This window comes from Anolis sagrei, chromosome 11 (genome assembly GCF_037176765.1).
Source record: "Anolis sagrei isolate rAnoSag1 chromosome 11, rAnoSag1.mat, whole genome shotgun sequence".
Taxonomy (NCBI): Eukaryota; Metazoa; Chordata; class Lepidosauria; order Squamata; family Dactyloidae; genus Anolis; species Anolis sagrei.
Window position 1 is genome coordinate 29,415,798 of NC_090031.1, and position 26,119 is coordinate 29,441,916.

A 26,119-nucleotide genomic window follows, 5' to 3' on the forward strand; every position below is an offset into this window, starting at 1 on the left:
TACATCACACAGTCCTAGCCGCTTGGGAAGTAAGTGTTCGACTTGTGATTTTGTGATACGAAATCCAGCATATAGATCTCGTTTGCTGTGACATACTGTGCTTTTGTGTCAATAATAATAATAATAATAATAATAATAATAATAAATCACACAGTCCTAGATGCTTGGGAAGTGTTCGACTTGTAATTTTGTGATACAAGATCCAGCATATAGATCTCATTTGCTGTGCTTTTGTGTCAATAATAATAATAATAATAATAATATCCCACTTTGGCTTGAAATGCATTCACTACCGAAGGCCGTCTTGTACAGAAATTGTGCTGTTTCTAGGGAGACAAACAAACCAACACAACAAGACCTAGCCTCTTTCTTGTTTCCAAAAATCTCATGATTATTATTCTTATTTGATCACGAGGTTGGTTCGGCTCTTTTTCCTTTCTCATTTCCTTCCTCTTTTGATCTGTCGGAGACACGAAAACTCGTAAAAACAAACCACGGTTTGAATAACGGTCCTTGCTTTGCTTCCTTGATTCCGCCTGACTGTGGGTTGCCTCTTGTGATAGGCCCATGGGCTAAAAACACAGTCAGCAAAAGAATATTGAATATATATATATATATATATATATTCACATGTCTCTCTGAGATAATAGCCAAGCCTTGCTGTCTCACGCTCCCTTCCTCCCTCTCCAACCCAGCAGAACAGATGTTAACAATCTCCGTCTCCCAAGAGTGGAAAGAGGCCTTCTAAGCACAACAATTTCTCTACGCAATCGTTTATTATTTCCCTCCTTTGGGCTCTTTCCGGTTTGTGCAGCTCGGCACTGAGAAAAAAGAGGCCTCTTCATTAGATCCAGGGCGGAACTCCATCGCAAAAGTAAGTGCCGTTTATTATTACGATTAGAGCCCAAAGTGGGCCAGATCCGGCCCGGGGGCCACAGGTTTTGTGGTTTTGTGGCCCTTGAGTGGCTCTTTGGGCCAAAGAAAGAGAGGAAGGAGGGAAAGAAGTAAAGAAGGAAGGAAATGAGGGGAGATGGAAGGAGGGAAGGAAGGAAAAGGAAGGTAAGAAAGAAGGAGGGAGGAAAAGAAGGAAAGAAGTAGAGAAGGAAGGGAAGAAGGAGAGAAAGAAGGGAAGAAGGAGGAAAGGAAAAGGAAGGTAAGAAAGAATGAGAGATGAAAAGGAGGAAAGAAGTAGAGAAGGAAGGAAGGAAGGAGAGAAGGAAGGAAGGAAAAAGAAGGAGGAAAGGAAAGGAAGGCAGGAAGGCAGGAGGGAGAGAAAGGAAAGAAGGAGGAAGGGGAGGAGGGAGGGAGGGAGAGAGGAAGGAAAGAAGGAAGGAAGGAAGGAAAAGGAAGATAAGAAAGAAAGAGGGAGGCAAAGAATGAAAGAAGTGGAGAAGGAAGGAGGGGAGGGAGGAAAAGAAAGGTTAAAAAAGGAGGGAAAATAGAAGGAAAAAAGTAGAGACGGAAGGAAAGAAAGAGAGAAGGAAGGGAAGAAGGAGAGAAGAAAAGAAGGAGGGAAAGACGGAAGGAATGAAGGAAAGGAAAAGAAGGAAGGAAGGCAGGAGGGAGGGAAAGAAGGAACAAAGGGAGGGAGGGGAGAAGGAAGGAAGGAAGGAAGGAAGGAAAAAGAAGGCAAGAAAGAAGGAGGGAAAGAAGGAGAGAAGTAGAGAAGGAAGGAAAAGGAAGGTAGGAAAGAAGGAGGAAGGAAAAGAAAGAACTAGAGGAGGAAGGAAAGGAGAGAAGGGAGGAAGGAAAGAAGGGGGAAGGATAGAAAGAAAAAGTAAAGAAGGAAGAAAAGAAAGAGAAAGAAGGAAATAAGGAGAGAAAGGAGGGAGGGAGGAGTGAAAGAAAAAGGGAAGGAAGGAAGGAAGGAAGGAAGGAAGGAAGGAAGGAAGGGGAAAAGGAAGGAATTATGATTGATACACACATACATACATAGGTGGATGAATAGATGGATGGATGGATAGATAGATGATAGATAGATAGATAGATAGATAGATAGATAGATAGATATGTAGTTACATGGATGGATGGATGGATAGATGGATGGATAGATAGGTAGATAGGATGGATGGATGGATGGATAGGATGGATAGATAGATAGACAGACAGACAGACAGATAGATAGGTAGGTAGGTAGTTGGATGAATAGATAGATAGATAGATAGATAGATACGTAGTTACATGAATTAATGAATAGATAGATAGATAGATAGATAGATAGATAGATAGACAGACAGACAGATAGCTAGGATGGATGGGTAGGTACGTAGGTAGGTAGGTAGGTATGTAGTTACATACATGGATGGATAGATAGATAGATAGATAGATAGATAGATAGATAGATAGATATGATGGATGGACGGACGGACGGACGGACGGACAGACAGACAGACAGACAGACAGATAGATAGATACGTAGTTACATGAATTAATGAATAGATAGATAGATAGATAGATAGATAGATAGATAGATAGATAGATAGATAGACAGATAGCTAGGATGGATGGGTAGGTACGTAGGTAGGTAGGTAGGTATGTAGTTACATACATGGATGGATAGATAGATAGATAGATAGATAGATAGATAGATAGATAGATATGATGGATGGATGGATAGATGGATAGATAGATAGATAGATAGATAGATAGATAGATAGATAGATAGATAGATAGATAGATACGTAGTTACATACATAGGATGGATGGATAGATAGATACGTAGTTACATCCATGAATAGATAATAGATAGATAGATAGATAGATAGATAGATAGATAGATAGTAAGATAGACAGATAGACAGACAGACAGATAGATAGCTAGGATGGATCTGTAGGTAGGTAGGTAGATAGGTAGGTAGAGATGTAGTTACATACATAGATGGATAGACAGATAGATATGATGGATGGATGGACGGACAGTTGGACGGATGGACAGACAGACAAACATAGGTTGATGAATAGATAGATAGATAGATAGATAGATAGAGGAATGTTAGACACTGACAGACAGAGATATATTTGAACAGCCATTATATTCTGATTGGACATTGTGTGTGTGTGTGTGTGTGTGTGTGTGTGTGTGTGTATATTACATCCCACACAATGTAATTCCCTGCTCGAACACTGCCAGCAGGCTCCACTTGTCGGCTTCTCCTCCCTTTGGCTCCTTTCTGGGTCTCTCTGCCAGACGCTAGCAGTCATCTTCCAGATGGATTCCTCTCTATGAGAAGAAGGCAGGATCCGCCCTGGTCCTGAACGAAAGCATCGGCTCCACATCTGCATCCGAATCCATTCCCGGAGGATCCACTTTGCAAAAGTAAGTAGGCCTTTGCCATCTCTATATTTCCACAACGGAACAGAGACGTATTGATAAGATTGATTACACCATGCAATGCAATGTGACAAATGTCCTTTGCGGGGTCCTTACTTGGAAAGTCAGTGTTTTGCTCCGGAAACTTTGTTTTTGTGCCACAAACGAGGTTGGACGTGTTGTGATAGAACCAATGAGGAAATGATATTGATAACCCAGGAACAAAGCATTAAAGATGTATTGGGAGAACAGAAAAGCTGGCTGTTGACAAATATATCCATCATGGGTGGAGATCGCTATTAGCGAAGGCCTAATGATTTATTGATTAGCTGCTTTCAAGAGCCATTTATGCTCTCAAAGCGCATCCTTTCGCCATCTTTGAGCGCCATTTCAAACCATAATATAGTAATAATCCAAATAAATAAAAATGTAATGTTCATTTGTGGGACTAACATAACTCAAAAACCACTGGACAAATTGACACGAAATTTGGACACAACACACCTAACAGTCCAATGAGTGTCCATTACCCATAAACACACACACACACACACAACACCAGTGGAACAGACTTCAAAACCCAAAAAATACACATGCACACATTCATACACACACATGTATATATATGCATAAACACACACAAATACACACATACATATATACATATACACATACACACACATATACAAATCCACATACATACATATATACACACAAATATGAATATAGACAAGCACGCACATATACACAATATGCATGTACACATATAAACACAAAAATACACAAATATATACACACAAACACATATATACATAAATATATACACACATATACATAATATGCATGTACACATGTAAACACACAAACACACACATGCACACACATATACACACATACATACACATACATATATACATATACACATGCACACACATATACATATCCACATACATACATATATACATACAAATATGAATATTGACAAGCACACACATATACACAATATGCATGTACACATATAAACACACAAATGCACACATATATATGCAAACACATATATACACAAATATATATACACATATAAACAATATGCATGTACACATATAAACACAAAAATACACAAATATATACACACATATATACACATACACACACATATATATGCAAACACACATATATACACAAATATATACACAAATAAACACAATATGCATGTACACATATAAACACAAAAATACACAAATATATACACACACATATATATACACACACACATATATATGCAAACACACATATATACATAAATATATGCAAACATATACACAATATGCATGTACACATATAAACACAAAAATACACAAATATATACACCCCCCACACACATATATATAAGCAAACACAGATATATACACAAATAAATACACACATGTACACAATATGCATGTACACATATAAACACAAAAATGCACAAATATATACACACATATATACACCCCCCCACACACACATATATAAGCAAACACAGATATATACACAAATAAATACACACATGTACACAGTATGCATGTACACATATAAATACACAAATACACAAATATATACACATACATATATACACACACAAAACATATACACAGACTGGGCCAAAGCAACGAATGGCAGGGGATGGCTAGTAATAATAATAATAATAATGTAATATACTATATTATATATTATATTCACTACATCTATATAAGTAAAAATGTAATTTTTGTTTGTGGGATTAACATAAGTAAAAAACCACTGGACATATTGACACCAAATTTGGACACAAATAAAAACACTGAAAAACACCGTGGTAGAGACTTAGAAAGCCAAAAAAATTTAAAAACACATTACAACACATGCGCAAAATCACATATATACACACACAAAACAGATATACACATACTGGGCCACAGCAAGGCGTGGCAGGGGACGGCTAGTATTGTAATATTATTGTATCATATTATATAATCATATTGTTATATTATATTATATTGTATCGTAATATTATTATATTATGATATATCACAAAAACACAGTATGATACAGCAAACGAGATATATATGCTGCATTGTGGTTTTGTGATACGAAATCTAGCATATTATTTATTATTATTATTATTATTATTATTATTATTATTATTATTATTCCTGGACAGAACTAAGGTGGAAAGGAAACCTATGATCATGTGGCCTCTCTTCCCTTCTGTCTCCTTGCCAGGGACTTGGGCGAGAAGACAGAGGATGCAGAAGGACCCTCTGCTGGTCCTGGAGACGGACGATGGGACCATCAATCGGGCCGAAGGGGGTTCGGAGGAAGAGGAGATGGGGCCCCGCCCCTTGGAGACCCCTTTCCAGAAGGAGGCCCCCCCCGCCCCACAGATCAGGGTCAACCTCTACTACCGCGCGGGGCTCGTCAGGTCAGGGCTTGGGGTCAAAGGGCACACCTAAGGGATTTAAGGACCCCTCCAGAGCACAAGGCGGGGCATCATCACATCACCACCATCATCTATATGTTTCCAAATATGTATCATCTATAGGTTTCCAAATGATTGTGATATATATATATATATATATATATATATATATATAATGTATAGCCTTCCAAATTTTATTTATATACATATAGATATAGATATATATATAATACTATAGATATAGATATATACACGCACACACATATACGTATATACACATACACACATATAGATTACGGTATGATATATCTATACCTATACCTATATCTATATCTATATAGATAGATGGATATCCTACTGTATATGTTTCCAAATAATACTATAGATATAGGTATAGATATATCATATCATAATCTATATGCTTCCAATTTCTTTTGCTTCCAAATGATATACATATTCATCTTTATGCTTCCAAATCATTTTGTGTGTGTATGTGTAGTTGTTTGTAAGCCATATGTTTGTAACTCAGGGAACAGCCTATCTATATCTATATCTATATCTATATCTATATATATGAGATATATAATCATAGATGTGGAAAGGGCCACCAAAGTCCATCCAGTCCATCTCCATTCTTAACTGTGAGTCATTTGCAAGCCGGATGTTTGTAACTTGGAGTTGGCCCCTGCAAGGCTTTATGTAGGACTCGGCTCATTCTGGGTCTCTTCTGCAGCCCAAAGGACCCCAACCGCTTCGCCCGTGAGCGTCTCTTCAATGCCATTGTCAAGGGAATCCCTGAAGAGCTGGATGGCCTGAAAGAATACTTGCAAAGAACCTCCAAATTCCTCACCAACTCAGAATACCGGGGTGAGATTGCTCTTTCTTAATATGACGTCATCATAGGACATCTGTTTATATCAGGATGCATCCCGTTGTTGTTGTTTTCTGACTGATTCAGACGGTATGCACACTGACTCCATCGCACCCAGAGGCTACCATTTTTGACCTTCTGCAAAAAACAACAACCAAAAAACCTTTTATTTTCATTTTTACTAAAACTACGCAGCCTCAAAACTATGCTACCCCTTGAAGGCGCAGGTTCGCAGCTTGGGTGTGATCCTGGATTCATCGCTGAGCCTGGAGCCCCAGGTCTCAGCGGTGACCAGGGGAGCATTTGCACAGCTCAGGCTCGTGCGCCAGCTGCGCCCGTATCTTGGGAAGTCTGACTTGGCCACGATAGTCCACGCTCTGGTTACATCCCGTTTAGACTACTGCAACGCTCTCTATGTGGGGTTGCCCTTGAAGACGGCTCGGAAGCTCCAATTGGTCCAACGTGCGGCAGCCATGTTACTAACAGGAGCGGGGCACAGGGAGCATACAACCCCCCTGCTGTACCAGCTCCACTGGCTGCCGATCTGCTACTGGGCCCAATTCAAGGTGCTGGCATTGGCCTATAAAGCCCTAAACGGTTCCGGCCCAAGATACCTAACTGACCGCCTCTCGGCCTATGAGCCCACGAGGACTTTGAGATCTCCCGGGGAGGCCCTGCTCTCGATCCCGCCTGCGTCACAGGCACGGCTGGCGGGGACGAGAGATAGGGCCTTCTCGGTGGTGGCTCCTCAGCTGTGGAACACCCTTCCCGTAGACATCAGGCTAGCCCCCTCCCTGTTGATATTCCGCAGGAAGTTAAAGACCTGGTTGTTTGAGAAGGCATTTGAATAGTAGTGCAATGACGGGTAATTCAACCATAGGAATGGAACAACGGAAATGATATTGGATTGTGATCTTGACGATGAGACGACTCGGAATGGCTTGTAGTTATATTGGTGTTTTTGATGAGATGTTTTGATAATGATGTACTGTGTATTATTTTTGTATGTTGTATTTTTGCACTTGTTTTTCCATGTTGTACACCGCAATGAGTCGCCATTAGGCTGAGAATTGCGGTATAGAAGCGAAGTAATAAATAAATAAATAAATAAAATCCTGAAATATTGCAATTGCGAGATTCAAAATTGTCGAATCTGTTCCTGGTTTGAAAGTGTTATTTCCTGTTTAACCAATCAATTCAAGTATGCATTTTCAAGGTAAACAGGCACCAAATGTCTCGGGTCAAAGCAATAATAACGCCATGACTCTGTCTATATCCTGCCTCCTTCCTAGATGGCAAAACGGGCAAGACCTGCTTGATGAAGGCCCTTCTGAACCTGAAGGATGGGGACAACCCCACCATCCCTTTGCTGCTGAAGATCGACAGGGAGATGCAGAACCCACGGCCACTCATCAACACCGCTTGCACCGACAGCTACTACAAAGGTGAGGATGGCAAGGGTATGCAGATGGGCCTTGGCGGTTTGGGGTCCGAAACAAGCACAGCAAAGCATGGAAGAAGGTAAGGAGGCTGTCCAGGTCCTGAACCGGCGCTTGGCCGCTGTGACGGTCTGGATGAGGGCGAACAAATTGAAATTGAATCCAGACAAGACAGAGGTACTCCTGGTCAGTCGCAAGGCCGAACAGGGCATAGGGTTACAGCCTGTGTTGGATGGGGCCGCACTCCCCCTGAAGATACAGGTTCACAGCTTGGGAGTGATCCTGGACTCATCGCTGAGCCTGGAACCCCAGGTTTCGGTGGTGACCAGGGGAGCATTTGCACAGCTAAAGCTTGTGCGTCAGCTGCGCCCGTACCTTGGGAAGTCTGACTTGGCCACGGTAGTCCACGCTCTGGTTACATCCCGTTTAGACTACTGCAACGCTCTCTACGTGGGGTTGCCTTTGAAGACAGCTCGGAAGCTCCAACTAGTCCAACGCTCGGCAGCCATGATTTTAACAGGAGCGGAGTGCAGGGAGCATACAACCCCCCTGTTGCGCCAACTCCACTGGCTACCGATCTGCTACCGGGCTGAATTCAAAGTGCTGGCGTTGGCCTTTAAAGCCCTAAACGGTTCCGGCCCAAGCTACCTATCTGACTGCATCTCTGCCTATGAACCCACCAGGACTTTGAGATCTTCCGGGGAGACCCTGCTCTCGATCCCGCCTGCTTCTCAAGCTCGGCTGGCGGGGACGAGAGATAGGGCCTTCTCGGTGGTGGCTCCTCGGCTGTGGAACGCCCTTCCTACGGACATTAGACTAGCACCATCTCTAATGGTATTCCGCAAAAAGGTGAAGACCTGGATGTTTGTGCAGGCGTTTGAGTAATTTAGTGCAATCTGGTAATGGAACATAGGAATGGAACAATGGACGACGAACCTGGACTATGCTTGGATGATGAGAAGATTGGGTACGGTTGTTTTTTGTAATAATTGTGCATTGTAATTGCTTATTGGTAATTTATGGATAATGTGTTAAGTCAATTGTTATCTGTTGTATGGAACCACTGCTGTTTCTACTGTTTTTACTGTTTGTGAACCGCTGTGAGTCGCCTTCGGGCTTGAGATACAGCGGTATAGAAGCAAAGTAAATAAATAAATAAATAAATAAAATACTCCCATTTACACTCATGTTTGAACCTATTAGCATTGGATCTAAGGCACAACTGCATTTTCAAAGCCTTGAAACCAACAAATATATTTGCAGCTGAATGTGATGCGCAATGGCCAAAGTGTCCTCTTTCCCCTTTTTTTGCCATTGCAGTTGCTGAATGCTTAGGATCCCTTCTTTAAAACACAAAAGTGTTCCGATACGAAAGCTTCCAGCAATGGAAAAGATGGTTGGCAGGGTATACAAATAAAGTTATTATTATATTATATAGATAGATATGCTTTGTACTTTATTGCAATGTTGTCTATTTTATTTTATTGTAATCTGTATTGTATTTTTATTGTAATTTGTTGTTTGGGCTTGGCCTCATGTGAGCCGCCCCGAGTCCCCATTGGGGGAGATGGTGGCAGAGTACAAATAATAATAATAATAATAATAATAATAATAATAATAATAATCTGGAGCCTCCGGTGGCACAGTGGGTTAAAGCCCTGTGCCGACAGGACAGAAGACCGACAGGTCGCAGGTTCGATTCCGGGGAGAGGCAGATGAGCATCCGGGCGTCCCTTGGGCAACGTCCTTGCAGACAGCCAATTCTCTCACAACAGGACGCTCCTGACACGACAAATAATTATAATTATAATTATAATTATAATAATTATTATTATTATTATTATTATGTGAACCAAGGAAAGCAAAGGAAAGGAGGAAAGCAAAAAAAGATAGAAAGAGAAGAAGGAAAAGGGAGGAAGGGAAAGAGAGAAAGGGAAAGGGAAGGAAGGAAGGAAGGAAGGAAAAAAGAGAAAAAGAAGAAAAAGGGAGAAAAGGAGAAAAAGAAGAAAAAGCCAACCAGAGTTCATTAATTATAATATTGTACCTGTGTTAAGTGACTTTGAGGCCATGGGATGGACAGACAAACAGATAAACAAACAGATACATAGATGGATAGACAGGTAAATAGATAAACAAACAGATAGATAGATAGATAGATAGATAGATAGATAGATAGATAGATAGATAGACAGACACATAGATAGATAGACAAAGAGATAGATAGATAGATAGATGATAGATAGATAGATAGATAGATAGATAAACAGATAGATAGATACAGGAAAAGGAGACCTTTAATTCGGCCTAGGGAACGTGGAACAACTTTAGTAATCCCAAATCGGTCTCCTGATACGGTAAGTAGGTGTAACCAGGATGGCGGTCCCTCGGGATTGAAAGTGGTGCTGTTGAACGCCAGATCTGTCAACGGCAAAACAACTGTCATCCAGGATTTAATCTTGGATGAACGGGCAGATCTGGCGTGCATCACGGAGACCTGGCTGGACGAAGCTGGAGGTGTAAATCTGACCCAGCTTTGTCCACCCGGGTTCTCTGTGCAGCATCAACCGAGATCCGGAGGGCGGGGAGGCGGGGTTGCAGTAGTCTATAGAGATTCTATTCCTCTGACCAGGACCCCCATCCCGCAGTCAACAAATTTTGAATGCGTCCACCTGAGGGTGGGTGACCGGGACAGATTAGGGATTCTGTTAGTGTACCGTCCACCTCGCTGCACTACAGTCTCCCTACCTGAGCTAGCGGGGGTAGTCTCGGACCTGGCATTGGAGTCCCAGCGGCTGCTTGTGCTGGGGGACTTCAATGTCCATGCTGAGGCTGCCCTAACGGGAGCGGCTCAGGACTTCATGTCTACCATGGCGACCATGGGTCTGTCCCAACAAGTATCTGGCCCCACCCACAGTGCTGGACATACATTGGACTTGGTTTTCTGTCAGGGATGGGAGGAAGGTGGCGGTGTCGAGGAGTTATCCATCTCTCCGTTGCCATGGACCGACCACTTCCTGGTCAGCTTTAGACTTACTGCGCCCCCTAACCTCCGCAGAGGTGGAGGACCTATTAAATTGGTCCGCCCCAGGAGGCTTATGGATCCGGAAGGATTCCTGACGGCTCTTGGGGATTTTCCCGCCACCGCGGTTGGTGATCCTGTTGATACCCTGGTCGCTCTCTGGAATGGGGAGATGACCAGGGCAATAGACACGATCGCTCCAGAACGTCCCCTCTCAAGTAGCCGATCTAAACCGGCCCCTTGGTTTACTGAGGAGCTGGCGGTGTTGAAGCGAAAGAAGAGGGAACTAGAGAGCGTGTGGCGTTCGGATCCGAGCGAGTCAAACCGAACACGGTTTGTGGCCTTTTTAAGGTCATATGCCGCGGCAATAAGAGCCGCTAAGAAAACTTTCTTCGCGGCCACTATTGCGTCTGCAAAGAACCGTCCGGCTGAACTGTTCCGAGTTGTCAGAGGCCTTTTGAAACCCACCACTCAGGATGGGTGCCCTGATGACTCGGCTGCTCGCTGTGAAGCTTTTGCTCGGTTCTTCGCAGACAAAGTCGCTTTGATCCGCTCTGGACTGGACGCCGCATTAACGGCAGTCTCTGAGGATGTAACACGAGCATCTGCTTGTCCGATTTTGATGGATTCATTTCAATTGGTTCAAACTGAGGATGTGGACAAGGTGCTTGGAGGAATGAGAGCTACCACATGCATCCTAGACCCCTGCCCATCCTGGCTTCTAAAGGAGGCCAGAGGGGGATTGGCCGAGTGGGTTAAGGTGGTGGTCAATGCCTCCCTTCGGGAAGGCATTTTTCCAGCCAGCTTAAAGCAAGCTGTGATAAAACCGCTGTTGAAGAAGCCATCACTGGACCCCACTCAATTGGTAAACTATCGGCCTGTTTCCAATCTTCCCTTTTTGGGCAAAGTCATGGAACGTGTGGTGGCCTCACAACTCCAGGCATTCTTGGTAGACACGGATTATCTAGATCCGGCACAGTCTGGCTTTAGGCCGGGACATGGTACCGAGACAGCCTTGGTCGCCTTAGTGGATGATCTCCGTCGGGAGCTCGACAGGGGGAGTGTGTCCCTGTTGGTGCTACTCGACCTCTCAGCGGCCTTCGATACCGTCGACCATGGTATCCTTCTGGGACGCCTCGCGGGAATGGGTCTCGGAGGTACTGCTCTGCAGTGGCTCCGGTCATTCCTCGAGGGTCGGTCTCAGAAGGTGTCACTGGGGGACTCCTGCTCTACCCCACAACCTTTGTCTTGTGGGGTTCCTCAGGGTTCAATACTGTCCCCCATGTTGTTTAACATCTACATGAAGCCGCTGGGTGAGATCATCCGGAGTTTCGGGGTGCGGTGTCATCTGTACGCAGATGATGTCCAACTCTGTCACTCCTTCCCACCTGCTACTAAGGAGGCTGTTGAAGTCCTGAACCGGTGCTTAGCCGCTGTGACGGTCTGGATGGGGGCGAACAAATTGAAATTGAATCCAGACAAGACAGAGGTGCTCCTGGTCAGTCACAAGGCCGAACAGGGTATAGGGTTACAGCCTGTGTTAGACGGGGTCGCACTCCCCCTGAAGACACAGGTTCGCAGTTTGGGTGTGATCCTGGACTCATCGCTGAGCCTGGAGCCCCAGGTTTCGGCGGTGACCAGGGGAGCATTCGCACAGTTAAGACTCGTGCGCCAACTGCGACCGTACCTTGGGAAGTCTGACTTGGCCACGGTAGTCCACGCTCTGGTTACATCCCGTCTTGATTACTGCAACGCTCTCTACGTGGGGTTGCCTTTGAAGACGGCCCGGAAGCTCCAACTAGTCCAACGGGCGGCAGCCATGGTATTAACAGGGGCTGGGCGCAGGGAGCACACAACTCCTCTGCTGTACCAGCTTCACTGGCTACCGATTAGCTACCGAGCCCAATTCAAAGTGCTGGTTTTGACCTTTAAAGCCCTAAACGGTTCTGGCCCTACATACCTATCCGAACGTATCTCGGCCTATCAGCCCACCAGGACCCTTAGATCTTCAGGAGAAGCCCTTCTCTCTATCCCACCTGCTTCACAGGTGCGGCTCGTGGGAACGAGAGATAGGGCCTTTTCTGTGGTGGCCCCCCGGCTTTGGAATGCCCTCCCTACTGAATTAAGGTCAGCCACTTCGCTAATGGCATTTAGGAAAAAACTAAAAACCTGGATGTTTGAGCAAGTCTTCAATTGACCTTCGTCGTGATGTTTTATCTGACCATGGATTAGCAATCAAGACAACGAATTGGATGACGATTTTAACTATGAGATGTCCCGATCTGTATTGGTGGCCCAATGCTGCGTATGTTTTTTGTATGTATTCTTAATTTTAATTTTATATGCTTAAGTGAATTGTATATTTTAACATTGTATATTTTAACATGTTGTAAACCGCAATGAGTCGCCGCATAGGCTGAGATATTAGCGGTATACAAGCATACCAAATAAATAAATAAAATAAATAAATAAATAGATAGATAGATAGACAGACAGACAAAGAGATAGATAGATAGATAGATAGATAGATAGACAGACACATAGATAGATAGACAAAGAGATAGATAGATAGATAGATAGATAGATAGATGATAGATAGATAAACAGATAGATAGATAGATAGATAGACAGACAGACAGACAGACAGACAAAGAGATAGATAGATAGATAGATAGATAGATAGATAGATAGATAGATAGATGGATGGATGGATGGATGGATGGATGGACGGACGGACGGACGGACGGACGGACGGACGGACGGACGGACGGACGGACAGACAGACAGATAGATAAACAAACAGACAGATAAACAAACAGATAGATAGATGGACAGATAGATAGACAGATAAAAGGATAGGTAGATAGATGATAGAAAGATAGATAGGTAGATAGACAGACATAGATAGATAGATGATAGATAGATGATAGATAGATGATAGATAGATAGACAGATATTTAATATTCCCCTTTTAATTTTTTTGTCTCAGAACTGTGTTTCCAGGCAGCTTGTAAGATGAAAGTAAATGCAACATAGAAAAGATTTGTATTGTCCAGATTAAAAGCAACTTTAGTCATCTATGGAAATATTAAAATATACAGTGGTATCCACAGGAGTTTGATTTCACAGCGAAGGGAAATATATATATATAAGTTTGCTATTTTACAAAACAGCCAAGATAGTAGTCACCAGACACACATTGTTAGAGCTCCTCCATTTACTATGTGTATTTCATGCATTGGGTCGTGATGCATCAAGAGGTATCTGCCTTGTATTCATCTTTGTTTTGGCTGGAAAGGAGGATGATGGCTGTCCCTTTTCCGCAGGCCACACACCGCTCCACATCGCCATCGAGAAACGGAGCCTGGCCTTGGTCCAGCTGCTGGTGGAGTATGGGGCCGATGTCCAAGCAAAAGCCAGCGGTCAGTTCTTCCACCAGAAGAAAAAGGGGGCCTGCTTCTACTTTGGTACGTTGCCTACTGAAGGCAGGAGATCGTTGCAACAGGTTTACTTGATCAAGTCACTCTGCGGGGTGGAGAGTGCCACATTGAACTGGAGTGCAGTTTACTTTTTATAGCCAACACTTTTGAACATGCGCAAAGTTTTTGGAACTTTTCTCTTTCTTTGTTCTCTTCTAATTAGTATTTATGTGCCTGTTTCCTCAGCTTGAATTCCCCGCCCCTTTCTCCCTCTTCCTGCTTGTTATGAAGCCAGAACCTTTTGCATTTCCCCCCTCTCTGTTTTGGCTGGCATTTTTTCCACTTCAAGGCTCTCTTTGTCCAACTGGTATTTTCCATTGTTACCTTAGCCCTAGTTCTCTTCAGGACAAAATAGAAAAGAAGGTTCTAAACTTCCCTTCTTTCTTTCCTTCCTACCTTTTTTCCTTCCTTCTTCCTTGTACTTGCCTTACGTCTTCCCTTCCTTCCATTCTTCCTTCCCTTCCCTCCTTCCCTTCCTTCCTTCTTCAAATCCTTCCTTCTTCCCTTCTTTCCTTCCTTCCTTCCTTCTTTCTATCCTTCCTTTTCTTTCTTCTTCCTGCCTTCATTTTCTTCCTTCTTCCCTCCCTCCTTCTTCCCTTCCTTCTTTCCTTCCCTCCGTCTTTCCCTCTTTCTTCCCTTCCTTCTTTCCTTCCTTTTTCTTGCTATCCTTCCTTTTCTTTCTTCTTCCTTCCTCCATTTTCTTCCTTCTTCTTTCCTTCTTCCCTTCCTTCCTTCTTTCCTTTCTTGTTTCCTTCCCTCCTTTCCTCCTTTCCCTCCCTCCCTCCCTCCCTCCCTCCCTCCCTCCCTCCCTCCCTCCCTCCTTCCTTCCTTCCTTCCTTCCTTCCTTCCTTCCTTCCTTCCCTCCTTCTTTCCATCCTTCCTTATTTCCTTCCTTCCTTCTTTCCCTCCCTCCCTCCCTCCCTTCCCTTCCTTCCTCCCTCCTTCTCCAGGTGAGCTTCCCCTCTCCTTAGCAGCCTGCACCAACCAGCTGGACATGATCCACTTCCTCCTCCACAATCCATACCAGGAGGCCCAACTGACCGCACAGGACTCTTTGGGCAACACGGTCCTCCACGCCTTAGTGATGGTGGCAGATGACACGGAGAGGAACACGGAGATGGTGGTCCAGATGTACGACGCCCTCCTGCGGGAAGGAACCCGGATCGACCCTTCCTGGAGGCTGGAGGAGATGGTCAATCAGGAAGGGATGACCCCTCTGAAGCTGGCCGTCAAGACTGGGAAAGTGGAGGTACAGCCTGGATACACTACGTTTTTTGTTCCTGGGTTATCAATGTCATTTCCCATTATAAAATAAAAATATGGGAAAAGTTTATTTAGCTGCAAAAAGCACATTTTGCTCTCGTTTGTCAATGAATATCTAATCATTGAGTCGCAACCAATTCAAATTTGCTCCCGTAAGTAAATCCTAATCATGCACGAATACTTTTGGGTCGGCTCCCATCTTTTTGGCTTCGCTTTCTGTAGATCTTCAAGCACATTATCCAACGGGAAGTCACGGACCCCGAGTTCCGGCACCTTTCGCGCAAGTTCACCGAATGGACCTACGGGCCGGTTCAGGTCTCGCTCTACGATTTGTCTTCTGTCGACAGCTTTGAGAAAAACTCTGTGCTGGAAATCCTCGCCTACAGCAGTGACACACCGGTGAGAGCATGCCATTCATATATATATATGTATATGTGTGTGTATCTTCATATAAGTTACATATGTATACATGCATATACACCCCACCTCAAGCCGTCAGGAGTAGTGGATAATAAATGAAATGTTTTATTATTATTATATTGCAATATAGGTTCTCTTTCTCCACACACACAACTATTATATATGTTTACAGGTTATATATACAGATACAGTACATGGGTTCCATATATGTCTATCTTTCTTTCTATCTCTCTCTCTCAATATCTAATTATACAGGATATATATACATTGTCTGTCTGTCTATCTATCTATCATCTATCTATCTATCTATCTATCTATCTATCTATCTATCTATCTAATGTATACAGGTTATATATATATATATATATATATATAGGTTCTATACATTATCTATCTATCTATCTATCTATCTATCTATCTATCTAATGTATACAGGTTATATATATATATATATATATATATATATATAGGTTCTATACATTATCTATCTATCTATCTATCTATCTATCTAATGTATACAGGTTATATATATATATATATAGAGAGAGAGAGAGAGAGAGAGAGGTTCTATACATTATCTATCTATCTATCTATCTATCTATCTATCTATCTATCTATCTATCTAATGTATACAGGTGTTAATATATATATATATAAAACCTGTATACGATAGATAGATAGATAGATAGATAGATAGATAGGTTCTATACATTATCTATCTATCTATCTATCTATCTATCTATCTATCTATCTATCTAATGTATACAGGTTATATATATATATATATATAGGTTCTATACATTGTCTGTCTATCTATCTATCTATCTATCTATCTGTCTGTCTAATGTATACAGGTTATATATATATATATATATATATATATATATAGGTTACATAGGTGTACATATACATATACACACACATATATATATACATAAAAACATATGTATATACATACATATATAAATACATGTATAAATGTACATATATACATACAAGTATATATACGAACATACATATATACAAACAAGCTGTGACTTTTGATAGACAGAAATAGATATAATAATAATGATGATGATGATAATAATAATAATAATAATAATAATAATAATACTTTATTTATACTCTGCCCTTCTCACCCTGAAGAGGACTCAGGGCGGATCACAGTACACATACATGGCAAACATTCAATGCCATTTGTATATAGACAGACAGCACAGAAGGAGGTGTTGTTTCGATGCCATGGACAGTTGGGCTCGAGTCCACCGGGGATGCTGTCGCTCTGTCCTCTATGACGAAGAGCCGTCAGGACTTCCACATTCCAGCATTTTCTGATCTTCTTTTTCTTTATGGCGTTGTAAAACACCTCCCCTGCTTTTAGCAGTACCTAATTTCTCTAATTACAGATAAAGCTGTTTCCGAACTGCTTAGGTAAACAGTGAGCAGGGCTGACGGTCGGCTGCTCACACCGACCCGGGGCTTCGAACTTGCAACCTTTCGGTTGATAGATCTTATAGTTGCTGATGATTTACCAGCTGTGCTAAACCTCTGGCCCATTCCAGGACCACCCGCGATAAGTGAAAATCTGCGAAGTAGGGATGCTCTACCCATTGCCGACTCGCTTATTACAATTCCGCGAAATAGCGAGGGAACACTCATAGTTCCAATGAGATAGAACAAACTTTGTGGTTGTAAATCACACAGCGATGGGGCTGTTTTTAAAGCATTGACTGCCGTATGGCTTTTGGATCGATGTTCTCATCCGTCCCTCCTTTTCCGACTCACAGAACCGGTACAAGATGGTAGTCCTGGAGCCGGTGAACAAGCTCCTGCAGCACAAATGGGACTCTTTTGCCGCCTGGCGCTTCTACGTCAGCTTCTTCTTCTACACGGTGTTCATGGTGGTCTTTTCGGCCGTCGCTTACCACCGGCCACTGGATGGGAAGGTAAGCTCAGAGGCTGAGAGAGCGTGACTTGGTGCTCGGGGTTCCCAATGGGCTCCCAAAGCTCATTCAAAGCCCCATCTCTGGGGAGTTGTAGTTCACCTATATCCAGAGGAACACTATGGATTCATGCAATGATGGATTTGGACCAAACTTGGCACAAATACTCAATTTGCCCAAATGTGAACACTGGAGGAGTTCGGGGGAAACAGACCTTGACATTTGGGAGTTGTAGTTGCTGGGATTTATAGTTCACCTACAATCAAAGAGCCTTCTGAACTCGACCAACAATAGAATTGAGTCAAACTTCCCACACAGAATCCCAATGACCACCAGGAAATACTGTTTTCTGATGGTCTTTGGTAACCCCTTTGACACCCCCTCACGACCCCCCCAGGGGTCCCGATCCCCAGGTTGAGAAACACTGTTGTAGGAAATTCATATCAATCACCCCTTCTCCATCCCACCCACCAGAGAAATTTAATAAAGAAATTATTTTCAAGCAATGTGAGTCCATAGTTCACTTTGAGGGAAGTTCATGAGCGGGAAGGATGTCCTTGTGAGTCCAAAACATTAGGCAGAGCTGCCACGCTGGGATCGAAGCTGGTCCTTGGGAAACTACAACTCTCATGAAGGGCAGAAGTCCCAAGATCCAGCCATTCCCCCAAAGCCTCGTGGGGTCCTTGTTGTTGTCAGTGCCTTGGCAATGTGACCAAGACGTAACCCCTATTGTGTAGTCTGGTGCCCTTGCCCTTTGCAGAACTATAAGTCACTATCCCTTATTTGGGGGTGGGGGGGTGGGGTGCTCGGCTCCACTTGTTTGTTTCATTTTCTTCTTCACCATCAATACAAATATTACTAAACCAAACGGGTCTCACTTTCTCGCCTTCTTTGTCTTTTCTCAGCCCCCGTTTCCAGTGACGACGCTCGAGGATATTTTGCGGCTCCTTGGAGAGCTGCTTGTCCTCTTTGGAGGCATCTACCTCTTCTTGGCTCAGGTATATTTTGGACCGTAGTGTTGATGCTCAACGCCTTCCAGTTAAGACTAGAAACGAGGAGATCCTTACGATTGCAATAGTTTATTCTGCAGAAGAAGCAAAGGGGTGGGCCTGGACCTTACCCTCTTCTCATGCTAATTTCGTTCATTCCCTTTTAGAGTCTTTACTTATGGAGGAGACGGCGGTTATGGAAAAGCCTTCTGATGGACGGCTGCATCGATATATTCTTGTAAGTTCAATGGGCGATTTGTATCTCGTACGAGGTTATTCTGAATCTGAAAGCTCGCTCTCACTTTGCAAAAAATAAATAAATCTCTTTTTAGAAACCAAAATCAATTTTGTTGTGAGGCGTGAACCTTCCTCTGATAATGACCCATGGTTTCTTAGCAACTTTCTAACTTTGGTTTGTTTACATGTTGATTTGATGACCAGAGGCACTTGTTTTCCAATAAATGCTATTTAGTGCAGTCCATCACCCTTCCTGCAATGAATGCTATTCAGCCTTTACCGCTCTTACAGGACTGAATGTTATTCAGTGCAAAACGTTTGGATTTTTCCCTCTTTGTTTTGGCTGGCATTTTTTCCACTTCAAGGCCCTCTTTGTCCTAGCTGGTATTTTCCATCGTTACCTTAGTCCTAGTTCTCTTCAGGACAAAATAGAAAAGCAGGTTCCAAACTTCTCTTCCTTTCCTTCTTTCTTTCCTTCCTTATTCCTTCCTTCCTTCATTTCCTTCCTTCTTTCTTTCCTTCCATCATTCCTTCTTTCCTTCCTTCCGTTGTTCTTCCCTTCCTTCCTTCTTTCCATCCTTACTTCTTTCCATCCTTACTTCTTTCCTTCCTTCCTTCCCTCTTCCTTTCCTCCTTCTTCCCTTCCTTCCTTCTTTCCATACTTTCTCCTTCCCTTCCTTCCTTCTTCTTTCTTTCCTTCCTTCCTTCCTTCCTTCTTTCCATGCTTCCTTTTCCCTTCATTCCTTCCTACTTTCCACCCTTCCTTCTTCCCTTCCTTCCCTCCTTCTTCCCTTCCTTCCTTCTTTCCACCCTTCCTTCTTCACTTCCTTCCCTCCTTCTTCCCTCCCTTCCTTCCCTCCTTCCGTTCCTCCTTCTTCACTTCCTTCCTTCTTTCCATACTTCCTCCTTCCCTTCCTTCCCTTCTTCTTTCTTTCCTTCCTTCCTTCTTTCTTTCCATCCTTCCTTCTTCCCTCCCTCCCTTCCTTCCCTCCTTCTTTCCTTCCCTTCCTTCCTTCTTTCCACCCTTCCTTCTTCCCTTCCTTCCTTCCTACTTTCCACCCTTCCTTCTTCCCTCCTTCTTCCCTTCCTTCCCTCCTTCTTCCCTTCCTTCCTTCTTTCCACCCTTCCTTCTTCACTTCCTTTCCTCCTTCTTCCCTTCCTTCCCTCCTTCACTTCCTTCCTTCTTTTCATACTTCCTCCTTTACTTCATTCCCTTCTTCTTTCCTTCTTCCCATCCTTCCTTCTTTCCATCATTCCTTCTTCCCTTCTTTCCTTCCTACCTTCTTTCTATCTATCTATCCTTCCTTCTTCCCTCCCTTCCCTCCCTCCCTCCCTCCCTCCCTCCCTCCCTCCTTCCTTCCTTCCTTCCTTCCTTCCTTCCTTCCTTCCTTTTCTTTCTCTTACTTCCTAGTCAATGCAAAACATTCTTCTTCCAAGGAATGCTATTCAGTGCAAAACACTTAATACTGTTCACTTCTAGCAATGGACACTGCTTAGCCTGTAAAACTATTCTTGCACTGAATGGAAAGACAAGCAATAACAAACCATGGTTCACACAAACTACAGTTTATTGTGATAAGCAAGTGGTGTCTTATTGCAGTGTCAGAAAAGCATCTTTTTCCAAGCTCTCGGAGGAAGCTTTCTCCTTCTCATTACAGGTTTTTGCAATCTCTGGCCTTGCTTCTTTCGGCGATAACGTACCTCTCTGGATTGGAAGAATACGTTCCGTTGATGGTTTTCTCTCTTCTGCTGGGCTGGGTCAACATGCTGTATTACACGCGTGGTTTCCAGCAGACGGGGATCTACATCGTCATGATACAAAAGGTGAGTCATTGAGGGAAGCGGGCTTCACCCCACCTGCCATACTTTACACTCAAAGACCACACCAGCTGGGTAAAATCAGCAAAAGTTTATTTAAGAATATATGTAGCCAAAGCAGTAAAATGTAATCCGCAGTAAAAGTAATCCAATTTAGTCCATCAAATACAAAGGAAGACAGGAACAAAGAGTCAAAGGAAATCCATTAAACTAGATACTTGAATCCATGAGCAATACAGAAAGCCTATCTGTAGTGAAATTGCTACTCTATGTTAAAGCTCTATGTTTACATATGGCAGATAGGGAAGAATAGGCACAGACAGGGTAGCAACAGCAGAGATAGGATTCATTTGCATATGTGAAGCTGATTGGTCATATGCAGATTAGTATAGGCCCAGGATTTGAAATGGCTGCTAGGCCAAAATGACAGTTGGGGAGAGCAGAATTGAACATTCCAAAGGGGTGGAGCTAAGCTTCTGAAAGAGGCAGTTAGAGTGAGGGAGTTTGAAAATGACAGTTAGGAATCTGTCTATGAAGAGGAGAGTTGGTTTTTGAGTACCTGATAGAAATAAGCAGTTATGAAGATGTGTTAAAGACTTCTGATATAGAGAAGCAGTTAGTTAAATAGAGCTCGAGTTTTAAGGAACATAAAGAAGGCTAGTGTTGCCTTAGTTCAGAATATAATTCAGCCAAGAGTGTGTAAAGCAAGTAACATGTTAGTGAATGTGAAACACTGATAATTTATTCAGAAAAGTTAACCAAGTAAATGATACTGAACGTAAGCCTCAAGATTGCAACAAAACACAAATGTAACCACAAGTGTTGGAGCCAGAAGTTATAAATAAACTGTGTTACTTTGTTATACACAAGAGTATATAACAAGAGTGTTTCATTGCCTGCGATATAAAGTACAAAGGTTTAACAGCACACAGAAAATCCCTGCCAATATAAAAGAAGAAACTGAATCAGTATAAGGTACATGAAACTTGGCGTTATCCCGACGTTGCCTCAACTGAAGCAATTATCTCCCACAAATCATTATAAACTATTCCTTGACTCCAAAACTGCAAGGAACACATTCTTTCTTAGCTTTGATTTATTATCTATCTTCTGTTGAATCCGAGCTGAGCTTCTTAATTGCTGCCCAAACTGCCTCTGTTTACTAAAACTTCTTCTCATGTTCAAGGTCTCACTGTCTTTAACTCCTGTACATAGTACATCAAAATCAGCTTCATAGCTGCTCAGGGAACCGTGGCGAAAGGCCATTCCCAAGCCAGGGACCTTAAGAATCCTCTTGCAGCAACTCAGGCCTTTCTGTTAAGCCCAAGTGACCCCTCATCCCCAAATCCAACAGACCCAGGCCCAGGAACCAGATCAACATCCCCATTTCTTTCATGAACATCACCATGAACACCATCCCCATTCCCTTCATGAATATCAACATCAACATCAGATACAATCAGAGGCTGAACAGGCTGATATTACGTACTTACTTAGGCGATCCCTCGTTGACGAGTAGGACTGTCTTCCAAGATCAGTGTCCTGGCGGTGGGTCCGTAGGTGGCTGTGGAGCCCTATTCTTGATCTGCATCTTCTCCCACAGTGAGGGCATCAGTTTCCAGATGGAAGGCGGTCCCGGTCGGGGTTGGCTTGATGCACCTTCCTCTTGGCATGTTTCTCTCTTTCGCCCTCTGTTTGTGCCTCTTCAAATTCTGCAGCACTGCTGGTCATAGCTGACCTCCAGCTGGAGCGCTCAAGGGCCCGAGCTTCCCAGTTCTCAGTGTCTATGCCGGAGTTTTTAATAATAATAATAATAATAATAATAATAATAATAACAAAACTTTATTTGTACCCCGCTACCATCTCCCCAAGGGACTCGGTGCGGCTTACATAAGGCCGAGCCCAAACACAACAATACAAGCAATAACAACACAGTACAAGCAATTAAAAACACATAGACAATAAGATACACAACATTATCAATAAAACAGCACATGATTAAAAACAGTGGGAAGGCCAAATGTAGAGTTAAAATTGGAAACAATGCTGGAACATGAACGGAAGGTGATACTGGTGTTTGTGGAAGGGCATACGAACAGACTTATAGAAATGTAAAGTGCTTTGGAGGACAAAGTGGTATGGGTCATTATTCCGGGAAGGCACACCGGAACAGCCACGTCTTCAAGTTCCTCCTGAAGACTGCCAAAGTTGGAGCCTGTCTGTGTCTTTAGGGAGTAAGTTCCAGAGTCGAGGGGCCACCACCGAAAAGGCCCTCTCTCTCCTCCCCACCAATCGCGCCTGCGATGCTGGTGGGATCGAGAGCAGGGCCTCTCTGGATGATCGAAGAGATCGCATGGGTTAGTAAATAGAGATGCGATCACGCAGGTAGGCGGGTCCCAAACCGTTCAGGGCTTTGTAGGTAAGAACTTGCACCTTGAATTGGGTCCGGTAGATGAATGGCAGCCAGTGGAGCTCCTTGAACAGGAGGGATGACTTTAAGGTTGGCTTTGAGCCCATCTTTCAATCTCTTTTCCTGCCCACCAATATTCCATTTTCCGTTCTTGAGTTCGGAGTAGAGCAACGGCTTTGGGAGACGGTGGTCGGGTATCCGGACAATGTGGCCAGTCCAGCACAGTTGATCGCGGAGGACCATCGCTTCAATGCTGGTGGTCTTTGCTTCTTCCAGCACACTGACATTTGTCCGCTTGTCTTCACAAGAGATTTGCAGGATTTTTCAGAGGCAACGCTGATGGAATCATTCCAGGAGTTGCATAATAAATAATAATAATAAAACTTTATTTATACCCCGCTACCATCTCCCCAAGGGACTCAGTGTGGCTTACATGAGGCCGAGTCCACAATACATCAATACAAGCAATAACAACAACAATACAAGCAATTAAAATAAATCAAATACACAGATAGCATAAACATTAACAATAGCACAAGACACCTTCTCGGGGCCTTCTCGGTGGTGGCTGTAGATAGTCCACATCCACCTGATGTCTGTAGATAGTCCACGTCTCACAGGCGTATAGCAGGGTTGGGAGGACAATAGCTTTATAAACAAGCACCTTGGTATCCCTACGGATGTCCTGGTCCTCAAACACTCTCTGCTTCATTCAGAATAATGCTGCACTCAGGTGGTGTTGTATTTCAGTGTCAATGTTGACTTTTGTGGAGAGGTGAATGCCAAGGGAGTGGAAATGGTCAACGTTTTCTAATGTTACACCATTAAGCTGTATTTCTGGCATTGCAGAGGGATTGGCTGGTGACTGCTGGAAGAGCATTTTGGTTTTCTTGATGTTCAATGACAAGCCGAGCTTCTCGTATGCTTCTGTGAAGGTGTTTAGAGTGGTTTCTAGGCTGATATACAACACCACCAAATCCTCACTGCTGGTGTTGCTTAAAATCTTTCTGCTAGGCAGAAGGAGAGAGAGATGGTGGCCTAAAAGCTCTTTATAAATCGAAACGTCATTGCAGAAAGATTAATTGATTTAATTTCTTTCTGCTCTCCCTTCCAGGCCATTCTCAGGGATCTTCTCCATTTCCTGATGGTTTATGTCATCTTCCTTTTCGGCTTTGCCACAGGTCAGTCGCAACTCGCTTTGACAAGGAGGGTTCCGCATAACTTTTTGGTCAAAATAAAAACTATTTATAATATAAACTATTTTTATATTGATCATTAAAAAAACTTTGTGATCATCATAAAAATTAAACAACAACAGCATCAAGTAGAAGATAACCACAGTCACAATGGAAGACCAAGAGAGACCATATTAATCAAATCCAAAACTACGTTCTGTCTCGTAGCTTAAGATCCACCGGGGAGAACCTGATCTCAGTTCCACCGGCCTCGCAAAGCGTCTCGTGGGGACGAGGGACAGGGCCTTCTCGGTGGTGACACCCCGCTTGTGGAATTTGCTCCCCAGTGAGATCAGATCGGCGCCCTCCCTCCTTTTCTTTAGGAAAAAACTGAAATAGTGGTTTTGGAATCAGGTTTTTCACTAGCAGGCACAACGGCACTTTGGATATTGAACTGGACAGGCCCGTAGCCAGGATTTCGTTTGGGGGGGGGGGCTGAATTTTTTTTCAGGGGGGGCTTCGGGGGGGGCTGAGTTTCGGGGGGGTGCTGAGTCTGAGTGAAAGAGGGTCTAGCCTAGCAAACCTTTTGTATCGTTACCCCAATACCCCCATGCATATGGGATATATTGAGTATGGTGATCAGATCATGATATGAATAAACATAACAGTTTAAATAATGCACCAGTAAGGCCTTTTTGCGAACCACCATGAAAATTTCGGGGGGGGGGGAGCTGAAGCCCCCTGAGGCCCCCCGCCCCCTCCCCCCGGCTACATGCCTGGAACTGGACCATATGATGATTGTTATGATAATGGAAACTGCTATATGACTGTATAAGTAATGTTATTGTTCTTAATCTACTGTGTAATTATGGTTTTATATTGTTGTTATACTGTGATATTGCGGCATCAAATTGTTGCCAGTGTTAGCCGCTCTGAGTCCCCGTCCCCCCCTCGGTGGTTGAGAAGGGCGGGGTAGAAATGGAGCCGGGAGTAGAGCCCACACCAGCAAAGTTTAGAAAGTAGATTGCCCAAGGAGGGGTTAAAAAGGGTTTTCCTCTTAAAGAAAAGAAACAGTTCACGAAGCCAGTTGCCTGTCCCTTGTGGACAAGATTAAGAAAGCCACCAGTTGACTCAAAGCCTTGAAGCATTTGTTTAATTTGTTGAAGATCTAAGAAGTATTTGATTGTTTGTTGAAGACTTAAGCAATAATAAAGGACTTTGTTAAACCTTTCAAGCTACTAAAGACTCTGTATAGGAAAATCCTTAGGGCCTCTCACTCGAGGCATCCTGGCTTCCCGCTGGGCAC

General features: G+C 43.3%; 1 protein-coding gene across 3 annotated transcripts in view; it reads left to right on the top strand.

Annotated features, from left to right (window-relative positions):
- The first annotated feature begins 620 nt into the window (after positions 1-620).
- The window catches only part of TRPV2 (transient receptor potential cation channel subfamily V member 2), a 36,532-nt gene continuing 11,033 nt past the window's right edge, over positions 621-26,119 (top strand). Inside the window, exons 1-13 of one of the 3 annotated variants that reach the window (XM_067472119.1) lie at positions 621-874; positions 3,131-3,316; positions 5,555-5,753; positions 6,484-6,617; positions 7,914-8,066; positions 14,406-14,546; positions 15,509-15,807; positions 16,044-16,220; positions 18,029-18,187; positions 19,090-19,182; positions 19,341-19,411; positions 21,069-21,234; positions 24,753-24,819. In XM_067472119.1, coding sequence (XP_067328220.1) covers positions 5,578-5,753; positions 6,484-6,617; positions 7,914-8,066; positions 14,406-14,546; positions 15,509-15,807; positions 16,044-16,220; positions 18,029-18,187; positions 19,090-19,182; positions 19,341-19,411; positions 21,069-21,234; positions 24,753-24,819 — 1,636 coding nt within the window. In that variant the 5' untranslated portion in view covers positions 621-874; positions 3,131-3,316; positions 5,555-5,577. The remainder of the gene's footprint in view (positions 875-3,130; positions 3,317-5,554; positions 5,754-6,483; positions 6,618-7,913; positions 8,067-14,405; positions 14,547-15,508; positions 15,808-16,043; positions 16,221-18,028; positions 18,188-19,089; positions 19,183-19,340; positions 19,412-21,068; positions 21,235-24,752; positions 24,820-26,119) is intronic. The other 2 variants (XM_060756842.2, XM_060756843.2) reach the window with 2 other exon arrangements.